This window comes from Pavona decussata, unplaced genomic scaffold (assembly GCF_977016875.1).
Source record: "Pavona decussata unplaced genomic scaffold, jaPavDecu1.1 SCAFFOLD_39, whole genome shotgun sequence".
NCBI classification, from domain to species: Eukaryota; Metazoa; Cnidaria; class Anthozoa; order Scleractinia; family Agariciidae; genus Pavona; species Pavona decussata.
The window spans coordinates 734,001-749,599 of record NW_028145461.1 but is presented as its reverse complement, the minus strand read 5'-3'; the positions used below and the strand labels follow the sequence as shown (position 1 = coordinate 749,599).

At 38.7% G+C, this 15,599-nt stretch overlaps 2 protein-coding genes across 7 annotated transcripts in view; both read left to right on the top strand.

Moving 5' to 3' along the window:
• Positions 1-5,620, top strand: part of LOC146483341 (uncharacterized) — a 41,619-nt gene extending 35,999 nt beyond the window's left edge. For 4 of the 6 annotated variants that reach the window (XM_085106085.1, XM_085106081.1, XM_085106084.1 and 1 more), the window contains 4 exons: positions 209-249; positions 1,152-1,248; positions 2,003-2,099; positions 2,521-5,620. In XM_085106085.1, the coding sequence (XP_084962211.1) occupies positions 209-249; positions 1,152-1,248; positions 2,003-2,099; positions 2,521-2,676 (391 nt within the window). In that variant the 3' untranslated portion in view covers positions 2,677-5,620. Of the gene's footprint in view, positions 1-208; positions 250-1,151; positions 1,253-2,002; positions 2,100-2,520 lie in introns of those variants that run through there. The other 2 variants (XR_014863881.1, XM_085106083.1) reach the window with 2 other exon arrangements.
• Positions 5,621-7,535: 1,915 nt separating this feature from the next.
• Positions 7,536-15,288, top strand: LOC146483340 (ankyrin repeat domain-containing protein 53-like). The gene is made up of 3 exons (XM_085106109.1): positions 7,536-7,756; positions 11,031-11,230; positions 12,727-15,288. Exons 1-3 carry the CDS (start codon positions 7,550-7,552, stop codon positions 13,409-13,411), a joined length of 1,092 nt encoding a protein of 363 aa, XP_084962235.1. The 5' UTR covers positions 7,536-7,549; the 3' UTR covers positions 13,412-15,288.
• The last annotated feature ends 311 nt before the right edge of the window (positions 15,289-15,599 follow it).

Genomic DNA, 15,599 nt, shown 5'->3' with positions numbered 1-15,599 from the left:
AAAAAAGATTAAGATTTATATTGAACTCATACTAACAGAACTACCTTGAAAAGTATAATAAAAAGTAACAAAGACAAACGGTACGGCCCAAATGCTTGTTCAAAGGTCACACTCCAGAGTTAAAACAAAGTGATGATTTTATAAGTATGAAGATAAGAATGGAGCGCTGGAAAAGGTTTAATCCCTCATATGCATTTCTACTTCACAGGTGGTCATATGGAATCGTCCTCTTCGAGATATTCACCATTGGTAGGCGATGGTTTTTTTTTTTATTAGGCATCACAAAAAGACTTACATCGCAAAATAAAATATAGTAGTGAAACTGATTCATCTACTGGTATGGCCAATTAAAATAGTTATGCCGACTTAATCAGTTACAGCAAAGTTAAACTACACTGCAAGATCCTCGCGAGGGCCTACTAATTAGCCAAATATGGCTTTCATTGAACACTCAGGTACACTGTTTCATCCCAAAACTACTCCTACTTGGAATAACGCAGTATAATTTTAGCGACGCCTGCATTTTATTTTTAATATCACCCTGAAGATCACTGAATAGTCCTTTTCATAACAATTTATATACTTTTTTGGCCTTCAAAACTTTTAATGATTTTACAAGCGAAAATGTTAATTAATAGTATAATATACACTTAATGAATGGTCCCGAGGGAAACAGTTTTAATTTGTTTTCCGGAGAGCCCTGATGTTTCCCGAGACGAAGTCGAGGAAAACATTGGGACTCTCGGGAAAACAAAACTAACTATTTTTTCGAGGGACCATACATTAAGTGCTTTAATATATATTTAGACTTTCCCTTCAACAATCACAGCAAAGCAAACGAGCAATTTACTGAGAGGGCAACAACTGTGGAATTGTATTCCGGTCGAGAAACATTTGTTTTTGATCAGGGGCACGTGACCAAAACTCAACCGATCACAGTGCTCGTTTTGTTGAGTAAAAGTCTAGGTATATAACAATAAAATTTATTTCTAAGTTTGTTTTGCAGTAACTTTAACAATACTATTTGGTATTACTAGGTAGGGTTTTGTAGTTCGGTTTTGTGTCTTTGAAAGACACAAAGTTAGGAACAGGAATGACGACAAGAGTGCTAAAAAAAAATAGGAAGGTAACTCGTCTTTGACAATCAACAGGGGGCATCCCATATCCGAACTGGTCAGAAGGAAAAACAATGATTGAAATACAAAATGGCTACCGCATGCCAAAACCACCACACATCGACGACACCCTGTGAGTTTCACAGTTTACAACTGTCCGGCAATTTGTAAATGCATGATTCAATCAGAGACAATGAACGATTTCCATTCGTACGAAAAAAACCGGTGAGAATTTTTCGTCAGATGGAACAGTGCAATTCTAGAGTGCTTTCTATTTGTATAAGGAAAACAGTTGTTCCGTTTGGAATCAAATGTTAGAAATAAACCGCGTAGCATGGTACCTGCGGAGTGTGATGAAGCAAATGGTTCAATGATATTCCGGTTATTTCGGTAAAAACGACCCTTACCCTAACCTCCATACAAACAGCCCATAACATCCCTAAGTAATTTACAAAGCTACAACACATTGCACTTTTATTTGCACTCTCAACATCTTTCTTTGGGGTAGATTTATTCACATTTTTTTCTGCTCTGTCCCGAACCTTGGAGAGTCATTTGTTTGTTCCAAATTTCCGTCCTCGGCCTCCTCCCTCGCATCATTTTTTGTGATTTCCAATACTCTGGGATCCACATGACCAGCCCATCAATACTCTCTTCCTCTCCTCTTCTCCAACCTCGTTCCCAGGGTCTCTCCTCTTTACGTCCCAGGCGAAACGTGAAGAGGAGAGACCCTGGGAACGAGGTTCCCTCTTCTCTTGCTTCAGAAAGTAAGAAGAAGTGCCGAGAGCCCCTGGTAATTAGATTGATTAATGGTTCTTTAAAAATTTGTGAAGGAAATGAAAACCTTACAACCAAACTGCTGCTGAATTCAAACTATTTATTTTTAGGTATCATTTGATGGAAAGATGTTGGAGCTGGAACCCAGTCTTCCGCCCGCATTTTGAAAACATTCGGCAGAGAATGCAAACATACATTGAAAAAAAGGTTTGTGAGTAAGGGAGGAAATAATAACAATTTTCATACAAGGCATGAGAGCCAGTGTGGAATAAATGAAACCCGATACGTAGTTTTCTAATCAATCTAACAGTTCTTCTTACTAAAATTTGGCAGTTTCTCGAGAACGGTTAAGGTGAATATACGCCACTCCTTACTCCGAATGATCAAGACATATTAATATACAAGTAATTGCAATAAAGTTGTCATATGAATATGGGAAAAACAAAATAGGCAATTTCCGAGTTGCTTTGAACCTCGTTATGAAAGCGAGGCTTCGTGCATAGCGAATTCGAGCCCTCAGATCACAAAGTAAATATGAAACTTCATTTCTAACACAAAGAATGCCCAATCAGAGCGATTCAGAGAAATTTCAATATCAAGGCTAAATCATCACTTATTGATGTTTCAGATGTATCTGGACCTGATGGACATGTCGGCGTACGATGCAGCTAAGTATTCAAAAGTTGAGGATGTCGGTGAAGTAGCTGCTGAAAATGAAAAGCCAGCCACTGAGCCACGGAAACACGTATCCACCAGGAGAAAATGGTCCAGTGTTCGAAACTAGAAGAAACTACAGTTTTCAACCTCTAGCCGGCGCTGGTCGAGTCGGTTGTTAAATTAAAAGTAATTATAATAAAATACGTTTAGACACTGGTTTAGAAAAACAGTTAACTTCCTTTATTGTGGACACCTTCGGGACTACGAGTTAGTGTCCTTAAGGACGGTGCCTACTATTGTTACTGCGCATACGTTCTGCACATCTCAAGATACTCGGGTTTCCTATGGGTGGTGCCTGCTAATACAGGAACATTTTTGCGCGGTTTAAAACTATAAGGAGAAAACAGAACGTAGCATGTGCTGTTTGTATCCCAAATGAAAACTGGGGGTAACCATGCATTTTTCAGAGATGATAAAGCTTCAGTTTTGAAAAAATTCCCATACATTGCTTTATATTTTGGCACTTTTTAGAAATATTGTTGCTTAATTATCTCTGAAAAATGCTTGGTTACCCCCAATTTTCTTTTTGGATTCCAATAGGCCTTGCTAAGATCTGCTTTTCTCGCATAGTCATAAACCGCACAAAAATACTTCTTTATTATTAGGCACCGTCCTTAATAGCGAGAGTCCGTAATAGCGGGAACATATGTCAGTTAACGTCTGTAATTTAATTTTTCTGGGAATTTAGTTGCTGTCCCATTATCGGGGTGTCTGTAATAGCGAGGTGTCTGCAAGGCTAGAGTTGAATTCACTGATAAAAATTAATGCCATTTATATAAACATCTGTGTTGTAACTAATTAAACAAGCCGATATCTTGGGCGGAGAGGAAAGTCTATGCCCTGGTCGTTTGGTTTTCGACTCTAGGAGTCAATGACATTGACTAACATTTTGCTGGCAAAATTGAAAAAATCAAAAAAATTATAGGCAGCTGGTCAGCTAGGAAACTAACTCCACTGGGTAAAATTGCAGTCCTCAAGTCCCTTGCTGTATCAAAAATAGTTTATGTCTTGTCTTCTCTTGCAACACCACGAGGAGTTATCAACGAAGTAAACTCACTACTATACAACTTCCTTTTGGATGGTAAAAGAGATAAAATCAAGAGAACAGAAATGATTAATAACAAAGGAGGGCTAAGAATGATCGACTTCCAAAGCTTTAATCAATCCTTAATGATGAAATGGATTAAAGGATATTTAGACGATACTAATCATGGAAAATGGAAATAATTTTTTGACTATTATCTTGAAAAGCATGGTGGCAAATTAGTTTTCTTAGGCAATTTCAGACTACAAGATGTTCCATTGCTCAATCTTTTTGACCCATTCCTGATCGAGACAATAGAATACTGGAGCACTTTAAATTATAGAGATGAGAACTTAAATGTCAATTCTATTCAAATTTGGCACAACTCCCTGATAAGGATTGACAACAGGCCGTCCTTTTATAAATCGTGGTTTAAGGCAGGAGTAAAAGAAGTTAGGCACTTACTCGATGCAGACCAGAATTTCATGAGCTACGCTACCTTCAAGGCTTAGTACAAAATTCAGACTAACTATCTAGAGTGCTATAAAGTGGTATCAGTCTTAAAACACTTTAGAAAAAAGTGTTCTGGCCTCAATAACCATAATGCAAAACAAAACAAAACAAAAAAAAAAACAGCTGGAAGCGTCTATTATCTTTGAACGTTTGTAAAGCGGTTTACAAATTAAATGCCGTATTGAGAAAAAAGCATGAACCTCTGTAAAAGTGTAGGAAAATGGCCCTCGGAAGGTGAGGTTATTAGAAATCTGGAGATTAATTGGGAAAATAGTTATCGTCTTCCTTTTCTGTGCACAACTGAAACAAAACCAAGAGCTTTCCAGTGTAAGTTTCTCCACAGCGAATAGCTACCAATGACTTTCTCTACAAAATTGGCGTAAAACAGGTAGATTCTTGTTTGTTTTGCAAGTAATTAAGTTGTATAGTAAGACTTGTAGAAAGACTGTATTGTATTGGAAATACTGTTAGTAGTGTAACCGATTGTGAGTAGGCCAGGTATTGTGAGTATTATTAAGAATGAAATACAGTCAGTATTGTAAATATAGAAAGTAATGTTGGTAGAAAAAAGTATTGTTAATGTTGCAAATCAGATTTAAATTATTGTATTTCTGTAAGTAGTGACTACAAATCTAGTGCTTTCTTGAAAAAATGGCAACTTTTCCTTTAATGCTACATAGCCACGTTTAAGTCTCATGTCGCGTTACCTCTTCTTCTATCTACAGTTTGCCTTACACTGCTGGTGATATCTTGTTTCTATAAGCAGTATAATTGACTTTTGTTTTTTATGCTCGTTATTTCTCTCTTTCACCAAAGATAAGCAGACTGAATTAAATTATATGAAATTAGACAAAAAGACGGTTAAAATAAGTCTTAAAAGTAAAAGTGTATATTAAGATTCATTTGGAATTATCCATACTAGTATAATGTATATTATTAAAAACTTGATCATTATATAATGCAATTCGAGCGATTTGATTGGCTTAGCGGCCATGGTATATGAGCCATTATACCATGCCCTAGAAATAGAGACCATTAAATTGTGTTGTAATTGTTCTTGCAAAACGAAATCAGCAAAATCTAGCAATTTTTCTTGATTGTTTTTACTAAAACAATTATTCCACTCACGCTTGTTGGATATGAGATGAGTATAGCTAACGAGGCGCGTAGCGCCAAGTTGGCTATCTATCATCTCATATCCAACGCGCGCTCGTGGAATAATTGTTAAATAATTCTTTGGATATGTCAGATTTTACTTTTGTTTATTAATTATAATGAACAGTAGTAACGAACATGTAAAAGCTTATATGCATTTTACGTATTGTTGTAAATTGTGCTTAATGCGCCGTACTGTAACTGTTAGCAGTCCAGGTGTAGAGTTGTGAACTGTTGTAAATGCAGCAGTAATGTAATTAGTGTTAGTACTTGTAACATTGTAACATAATGCTGAATAAAAAAAAAAAAGTAGTGACTAGTAATGTAAACACTGTTTTCTGTAGCGAACAAAGACAATTAACAAATGATCTAATGTTGTGAAACAAAAAACCCAATTAATAGCCAATCATAACGAACGCAAACAAGGCAAAGGCAAAAAAATAAAAAATAAAATATATAAATAAATAAATGAGCTCTCGAGCCAACCAACGACATGCAAGAAAAAGAAAATTTCTAAAACAGGAAGCAAGTTTGCTGTGATTGGCAATTGGGTATCTTTTTTTACCTGTTGTTATAGTCCTGTCACTAAAATGAGTCACTATGGAAGTTTTAATGGAGATAAACGTTACTTCTTACCTTTCAACAAAGTTGTTGAAACTTCTTTACTGATTTTAAACTCAAAGCTTTTGTGTGTTTCGTTGTTTTTTCTTTTTTCTTGTTTCCCGTAGAATACAATGTTGCACAAGAAACTTAATGCTGCGGTGTAGAAGCTTAAAAATTCTTTAGTAGCCCATTTTATATTGAGTGTCTGGTTTGTGAACTTGCCTGAGTTGAAGCGAGTCAGGGAGTTTGTTTTAAAACAAACCTCAGTCTTTTTTACAGCGGTTACCAATAACACGCGACCTACGGCATTCAAAAGAGTCGGATAAAATTGCGTTTTGGTGGACGTCAATCAAAGAAAAGCCGTTGAAATTATTTTGAATTCTGACAAGATTCCAAGGTAACCCTGTAAGAAACTAAGAATTTTACCTCGCTAAGAGAAGGTAAACTTTATTTAAATTCGATCAAGCGCAAATAAAAGCTATTTTTTAAAAATAAATTTCGATTTTCACTGCACGTGATAATTTGCTCACTTGCACGCATCGCTGATTTAATTGTCAGGTGTAGCGATTTCAAATGTTTCATAAAAAAAATACGGCTTCGTCTAAACAGTGCGCATTTTTAGATAACCTGTCTTGGAAATCAACTTTCATAAAGTTTGCCATCCGTCAGCGGATAAAACTGTCAATTTCTTCGTTCTGTTGCCTTGAAATGTTCTCAGAATTCAAAACAATTTCAACGGCTTTTCTTTGATTGACGTCCACCAAATCGCAACTTTATCGGAGTCTTTTGAAGGCGTTAGGTCGCGTGTTATTGGTAACCGCTGTAACATATATATCTTTTAGCTTCATGTTGTTTTCCAGACGTAACTAATCAATGACATCAATGAAATCAATGAATAATCAATAGGCAATCGATGGGTAATCAGTTGATTGGTCGTTAATTATTGCCGATGATCAATGAGTAATCGATGAATAATCGATAGACCACAAAATTTTCAGTCCTCGATTAGTCATTGATTAGTCATAGATGACATCAATTCATCGATCTAATCTCGTACCATCTACCATACCATCTAACCATACCAAATAGGAAATAAAGAAATAAAAACAATTTCATATTAATTTACATTAATAGATCGAAACAACCGCCTTTTACCCCGGCCGGAAAACTTGTCGAAAATTTCCCGCGTACATTTTCCAGACTTTAATAGCCAGGAGAGTGAGACAGACAATTCGGCCTTCTGAATATTTCCTTTTCGGTAATGTTATCGTGATTCAGAATTATGAACTGCAATATAGCTTTTAGTCACTATTGGCTGGGCAGGGCCCAATTTACGAACAATAGTTCCTATCGTAGTCATCGTAGTTAATCAGGTGTCATTCGTGCTTTCTACCACTCGTAAATGAGGTAGGTCAAAATTCCGGTAAATCGGTCCTTTACTGTCTAATGGCCCAAAATTGAAGTGAGAATTTTTTTGTCAGTTTCATTTACAACCGTCTTCCACTTTGTCAAACGTTTTGCAAGTTAGCACAGAACTGAAAATTCCTAACTCCAATAATTCGAAAGTCCATCCATTCCAAGGCTTTTGTCTGTATCAGTTGACGTTGGCAACACGCACTTAGCAACGAAATTCTCTTTCGCCAAAATGGCGGTCTATCACCGCGGGCATTCAGTGAGTGATCTGAGATCAAAACCGAACGAAACAGTGCAGCGGAGGAGGCGAAAACAATCCGTAAAGATTCAGAGAAACATAGATGATGACGTGCTTATGGCTTCAGCAATCGGAGATGTCACATGGCTGCAGCAAAGTCTCTACGACACGCGAAAAGCTTACTCGGTTTCGAAAGAACATGTAAGTGGTGATGAAATGTTCTCGAATGTTGTTCCAGTCACTGAATAATTAAGGAAACGTACCTGGATTGTGCGTGATTGTAGTCGTGTATGTGGTTTAGTTGCAAACCAAAGTTTTAAATTGACCTGTTTATTGAAAATACGAGGTAATTTTATCTGCAGTAAACACGCGCACGTAATGTATTTCATTGAAGTCTATCGATGTGTGGTGTTGCGATTTATAGTAACTTGCTAGTTGCACATTCCTGTGGTACGTTCCATAATCGCACTTAGTTGAACACCAAACACCAATCGTTCGACTGTTTTCGCTGCTTGATCGTAATCGATTTCACAAGGAAATCGATCACGATCAAACGTTCGATGGACTCATCTTCTGTTTACTTAGAAAATCTCCGATACCGATAAAGGTACCTGTATGGTGCTGCTACATGGTTACCTGCTCGTTCAATTGTAAACTTAAAACTGAGTGCTGGCTGGCATTTTTGGGCAATAATTTATCTTGGTTTAAGATGCAGCGAGCATAGTCAGTGCAAAGGGATTGTGCCATTGGGGGATGCACAATCTGCAAGCCAACAAGGCATGCGAGGCAGACGTGCGAGGCACTCCGGTTAGCCTAAATAGCACTCAGGTTAGCTTAAATAGCTCCCCAGTTAGCTTAATGGTTAGCATTTATGTTGGGGGTTGTTCATGCCTTGCATGTTTTGTTCCTGCCTCGCACGTCTGCCCCGCATTCGCATGCCTCGCTGACTCGCATATTGTATACACTCGTGCCATTGCATTAGCATGTTAAAACTACATCTGTATACTAGCAAATATAATTGATTCCTATGGTGCATGGGTGATATCTCTTGGCACTGCTTCAGCTTGTTTTCAGTGCTCAAATCAAGAAATGCACATCTTGTGACCACCCTTGTGCTTCTAGGTTATGGTTGCATTTTTATGTTTACACCCGGTATATTATTGTTGGGCATCATAATGTTAACATACTTGCACACGTATGGTTATGCATAGGTTTTAATACTTGCATTGTATGTGTTCCCCAGGGGGTTACTCTAGCCAGTGAATAAGTTTGTCTTGTTGTGGTTAGTGATAGCCTGTGAGCAAGCTCTCAAATTGGTGTCTCACGTGAGACTTTTTTGAGACTTGAGTGTTGAGCGAGGTGATAGCCGCAAGGCGATTGGGGCGCTGGCAAGAGAAGTTCTTCTGCTCTACCCAACCCCAATCCTCTTGTAGCTTGCTTTGCTTGCTGCTCGTGCCCCATGTACTTCACTAACATCCAAGTTTATCGATCAATGATATTTAACAGCCTGGCGACGAGGTGTGTAGCCTGCGAACGCAGACGTATTTCTGGCTGTCGCTGAATTGTCTCCGCAGCTGGAAATACGTCTGCGTTCGCAGGCTAAAGGAGAGGTGTGTTGTTTATCGATAGCGTAGTTTGCTACAGGTCGCATGATTAAAAGCGAAGCCAACCGAGGAACATTGTTTCTAAAACAAAGCGGCCTTGGAGATATTTATTACAACATTTGCCCTCGGGGAAAGAAGCTTTTTTTCCGAAGATTTGTTATGTTGATTGCCTTTTATGTTTATGATATAAACTTATCCCTATTAACGATCAGCAATTACCTGCAAAGTCGTCGCTCGATTGACACTTACATTTTAGCCACGAACCCATTATTGAAAAGTAACAGATAGGTTTTATAAATGCAAATCACATGTAAGTTTTCGTATATTTGTTTCACGCCTATGTAATACGTAAATAATCTCTAGCGCACGTACAACAGAGGCCGCAACAGTCTAACTGGTCATCACCAGCTCTATAAAGTGTATGTGTTTGTGGGTTTGTTTTTTTTTCTAAATCCCTGAGAGAAAAAAAAGATATAAAGACATACACAGCATTTACAATCTCTTCTACACGAAGACGCTTTATTAGGTTCTGCAAATTTATTAGCTCCGATAACCCAACGTGCCACCTCCGAATAAATGCGCAATGACAGATTGATCAGTTCGCTTATCTTTGCAGCCATCGTTTGCTTACATCGTTGAATCGCTCTGTAGAGGTCTAAATCACAAAGTACAGTGTTTATACAAACACATTAAGTCCTCGATCAGTCGGTGAGTCGCTTAACAAAGCAACCTCGATTTTGTTTGCAACCTCGGTTCACGATCGATAAGCTTGCGACCGAACTCCATAATTCAACTTGCTGCGTGACAAGGGCGTCCTGCCGTATCAACAGCACCGACACTCAACTTGATATTCTCGCGAAACTCTCGCGAGAAAAGTCAAGCCTAAGTAAATGTACTTACAGTTTTTTCACTCTCTCGCGAGACGAGTGTCTCGTCTCTCGAGACGAGAATCTCGTATCGCGAGACGAGAATCGCGTCTCGCGAGAGGGTGGTAACTTACTTTTGAGCGGTACTGTAAGTCTCACTTGAGGCCAAATAGAGAGCTTGCTAGCAGACTCAGGTTTAGGTGAAGGCCCCAGGAGTTGCAAAGATTTTTTTGGGTTTGGAATAAGCTACTGGGAACTTATTTTGGGGTGTTAGAAATTTCTGGCGGTCTTTTTTGTGTAGAATTAAGAAAGGTTTTTGCATTGCTGTTTTTATGCAGAAAAAAAATTGACTTTGAAGTTACATTCTCATTTCTGAGCTGTTGAACTTTTTGGGAGTTCAGTTTGAGCCTAATACACCTGTAGGACTTTTTTTTTTTGGTCCAACAATCTGGCCTCAATTCACTCCTCCAGTTGTCAGTCTAATGTACCTGAGTTTCCCCTTGGAGTGTGTTCCTCGTTCTCTCTTCCCCCTTGTACCTAGGCTATTCTCTCCCAGTTTCTATTTCTCCCCCCGCCCCCCTATTCCCAACCCCTTTTACTCCAGGCCTCCTGTCCCCTTCCATAATCAATTTACTGTTTGTGTATTGAAATGTGGCCCTAATATGGTTGAGAACAGGTTTTGGCAAAAAACTGCTTGTTTTGACTAGCAAGAGCATGTACCACTTTCTATTAAAAGTGTCTGAAAAATGTAATAGTTGTCTGATAATGACAGGTAACAGATTTTAGAGTCATGGCTGATCACTGAAATAGGATTTTTTTTCTTCTGGGGCTGAGGGGAGGCGGGTGGGGGGGGGGGCATCTGATTGCGACTCTTACAAAAAATATATACACCGTGTGTCACAAAGGCTGCTTAGAATGGACAAGCAAGCTTAGTAATACATTAAAATTTCCATATCCAGGTAAGACATCAATTCCATACTTGCTGTGTTTATCTTCCTATATAAGGGACTAGCACCAGTTCACCTAGCAGCACAGAATGGACAGCTGGAATGCCTTAAAGTAATGATAGAGAAGTACAAAATAGATGTGAATTTCCAGAGTGCATCTGGCTGGACTCCACTTCACTTAGCAATTAACAAATCAACGAAAAAGAGAGGGCTGAGATGTGTGAAGTACCTCCTGGAAAAAGGAGCAGATCCTTCAATGTAAGTGATCATTTTGTAGTGAAACTTGTGTTTCCTTTAATACAGGTGTAATAATATTGAAGGGCTGAGTGTATTATTATTTTAGAACCTGTTTTACCATCTTACTGAATGCCATGTTTTGACCTTGCTTTTCTTGAAAACTAAACAAAACAAAGAGTGATGGAATGTCCTCTCTCAAAATTGAAGGCCGCATGCAAAAATTCCGACACTTTTGAGTAAAACTAAAAATCGGCTTAAAATTCAACATAATACAGAACTTTATGTAATCAACCCTTCAATATCTTAAGGCTGGCTCAATCATTTGAAAGAAAGGCTGATTTGTATGCAAAATACTACATTTTGTTCACTTTGGGGCCTAAAAGAAGCCTCAATCTCAGCTCTAATCATTTATAATGCTGGGATGTAGAGAAACCGGGAAATAATCTATGTACTAGGCCACAGAACTGTAAGGAGCCTAAATCTGAGTCAGTAGAAATGAGGCATTATTATTGAACACCCTCTCATAGTTCACTTGAAAAGGCTTAGGTTTATAGACCCGTCTGATGGTGGAAGGATATCATTAATTCCCAAACCATGCAAGCCACCTGTGACTCCTGAAGAAGCGAAACAATTGCCCTTGCAGAACTTGAATGTGAACTTTATTCACCTGTAGTTAAAATAATTTTAACTACAGTTAAAAAAAAAGTTAAAATGATTTTAACTATAGGTTAATAAAGTTGACGTTCTAGTTCTGCAGTTGAAGAGATAAGGAGTTTACACTTTTCATATCCTTTCCTGGACCTAGCTTGTTAGTAGCAATGGACTGTGTCCATAGAGAACAGTTGCTAATCTACATGATTGTAGTCATGAGTACTAGGCAAGTCAAACATCAGTTGGTAAATGGTTCATGGTTCATTCATGGTTCAAAGAAGAATTGTTTCCAAAATATTAACAAAAAGTAGTCTGCGTATGGTCTGTGGCGTAATCTTTTGAATAAATTCGTATAAATTTTTTTGCGGCAGCCATATTGAAGGAGTGAAACAAAAGAATGATTTTCCTTCGGGGAATAAATCTTATATTTATGCAAATATTTTTTATTGGTCTGTACCTCAGCCGTGAAAACACTTTATTGAATGTTTTAGTCATTACTCAGATCTCTGAGAAATGCGAAGGGGAACAATGAGTTCTCTGGAGCATGGGGGTGAGACTAAAAACAGTTGTGCTTAAGGCTACCAAGATAGATCAGTTCCCCACCCTCAGTACTCCCCCATCACCCAGACCTCCACCCAGTGCTGTAGGGCTGATATCAAAGAACAAATTCTCCTATCTTGTCCCCATACGTTTCTTATAAAAGGACTGGGGATAAGTTATTAAAATATCAAGAAAATTCATCTTGGATGATCAAATTCTTAATTCTCATGACCTCAGGGGTTGAGTAAGCATTGATTTTACAAGGAAAATTTGATGCTGATCACCGTTAGGGCTTAAACGGTTAAGGGCGTATTGATATTTTATAGGCCAACGAATGCGGGAATAACTCCAGTCCATCAGGCGGCAAGTGAAGGCCATGTAAAATGTCTGCAAGAACTGATAAAGTGTGGCGGCAAAATTGATGCTGTGGATGTAAACGGGCACACGCCCATGTTTATAGCGCGCGTGTGGGGTCACAGAGCATGCGCACGGATCCTGGCAAATCGGCAGTGGTACTTAGACAAACAGAAATACTTAATTGAAAAACTAGAGGAAGAACAACAAACCAAACGACTTGAAGAAGAAATGCACAAACTTAGCCTCATTCGAAAGGCAGAAGGCAAGCACGAGAGCCAGCTCGCTTATCAGCGCTGGCTCGCAGACAGAGGGATCCCGGATATTGCAACAATGTACGGACCCATCTCCACTGAGGAGAGGCAAGCTGTTGATGAACTACTCGCTTCGCAGTCACTCCGCCCCACCCCCACCCCTTTAGTAGCGGAATCGTCCATCGTGGTACGATCTAACACAGAGTATGAGTCTTTCGATGGAGTTCCAGCGTTTGCTTCCAGGAGATCAACTGATCCTCATGATCATGATAGCGACAAAAGACTCGAGTTGATTCCCCTTGAGAGGATTTCTGCCTCTAAGCTAAGGAAAGGACAAAGAACGGAAGGCTTACGGCCTCACAGATCTCGAATGATGAAAAATTCGTCACCAGTGGTGAGATAGAAATATGTGAAGTAATCTTGCAAGTGAACGAAAGAAGACAAGGAAAATGCGTTACTATGGCAAACTTTCCCTTCTGGAGTCCTACCTACCTGTTGAGTCCGTGGAGTAAATCCTCAAATGTTACAATTCAAACGAAAGCTCTTGCGCAGTAGAGACTTTTTTACGATGGTGCCATTTTTCATTTTCCTGTTAAGTGACTTCGAGATGTTAGAAATCAAAGCTCTCAACAAAGCTCAGCTAGACTGACGTGTTTGCGTAAAATCCACGATGTTGGAAATAGGACAAACGTTGCAACAAATATAAACATATTTTCAATCAGTAAGATTTCATATCTGAGAAAATTTTAAATTGTTCATTTTAAACCAATGCTACACGCGACGATTGGTAGCAACGATTTTCGACGCAATTAACGACAATTTTAGCGTACCACTCTGGCAGATACACTGAATGACGATCAAGGAATTAACCTCCGCGCACAGGGAGCGTTACAATCAAGCGGAAAGTTGATGCCGTGTAAAGTGCGCGAGCGGATGATTTTCTACAGAATTTTTGCAATGTCAGCACGTTGAGAGGTTTTGAATCAGCTTTAAAAACTTGTAACTTGCTGGGACCGGGAAAATTGCGCGCAACAGTGTTGTGTAAAAATCATTATCGCCAATTGTCGCGTTTAACAGGCACTAAAAGTTGACGTCATGGTGTCTGGCTATAAAGTGAGTTATCTAATGTTTTAAATTTTCAATGCATCTGCATTTCGCGCAGAGTTTCAGAGCCTCTACAGACAAATGTATGGACAAATTTAACATGAGATTTCACGCTCCATAACGTTCGTCTACAGCCCTTAGATTTCAAGAGAATATTCTTTTACCTGATATCTGAAGTTTTCACCTCATAATTTCTCCAGATTTCAAAACTTATGGAAGCTATTTAGCATCGGATTTTAGATTCAAACTCTCATCCGCTATCTACTGTTCAGCCCGCGTGGCCTGTGGGTACTGTTAGCCGGAAGTGAAAATTGGTGTTTAGAAAGAGAAGGTTGGTTTAAATATTTACAGACGTCTGTCTTAATTCTTTTCGGCTCCGCTGCCCAAACTGGCAACAGCTACAACAATCAACGATCTTTTTTTAGCATTCTGTTTAGTACAAAAATTTCATACAACCAGTCGGTAGCAAAGGCTTGTCGACGCTAAGGGAGGTGAAGTGGACAAAATGCATCGAAAATGTAGGTGAATGGCTTTCATGTAACATGGAAGGCAGAGTACCAAAAAGCAGTGTAAATGAAAGACTTCTGTAAACGAAACGAATGATCAAAACGATGTATAGGGGGAGAAAATCAAGAGGTAGATTTAAATTAAGGTGGCCATTAATTAATTGACTTACACATAGTCATCGTTAGCTGAAAATGTTTGAAACAATTGTGGATTGGAACTGTTTGTACAGCCCCAACTTAGTCAGTGATCGAGCAGCCATCTTAGGGTAAACATTAAAGGAAGTCACTTTATTTATTTTAATAAGAGTTAATATAAGGTATTTAGCGCAAAGCACTCATTGGGGACACTTTCCAGATCGAGTTGTCCACAATGCATTACAAACTTTGCAACTCACTGGCATTAACGGACTTACAACCCGATGACAATTGTGTAGGATACCACAGGATTCCCACGCAAAAACTGGTTCTCTCCACTCTCGCTCGTTAAAGGTCAAAACTGATTAGGATACTGAGGGACGAAGCAGCTTCCATGTCAATATTTGTGACAAATTTTAGTTCTGTCTCAACATCAAAGTGAGGTGAACAGTGTTTGTGTAACCCTCGTTACTGTTACATGAACAAAAAACAAACCCTGCAAAACTAATGAATGAAAGTCACGTTGAACGATGAATTTAGTGATAAACTTGCTTTTTTAATAGCATTGTTCTCTAACAATTGCTTATTTTGACATTTTTAACTCCTTAAAACCAAGATGCAAAGTTCATGAAGAATTAGAATTTCTGTAACCCTATGGGGATGTGACCAAAAACAAAAAATCGTTTACACCTAGCCTGAAGTGGAAGGGTTTCAGTGTTTTTAGAAGAACGTGCAAGTATTTCTCTGGATAAATAATAGTCACTGGGCGATTGGCCAACCATCTGTTGCTGAAAAAAAAGCCTGAGAACAAAATGCCACAGTTGGTCATGGAAACCCTACACTGGA

Coding starts and splice junctions, on each gene's coding strand:
- LOC146483340 (XM_085106109.1), top strand. CDS start 7,550: ATGGCGGTCTATCACCGCGGGCATTCAGTGAGTGATCTGAGATCAAAA. Junction 7,757..11,030: donor ACTCGGTTTCGAAAGAACAT/GTAAGTGGTGAT, acceptor TTCCTATATAAG/GGACTAGCACCAGTTCACCT. Junction 11,231..12,726: donor AAAGGAGCAGATCCTTCAAT/GTAAGTGATCAT, acceptor GATATTTTATAG/GCCAACGAATGCGGGAATAA.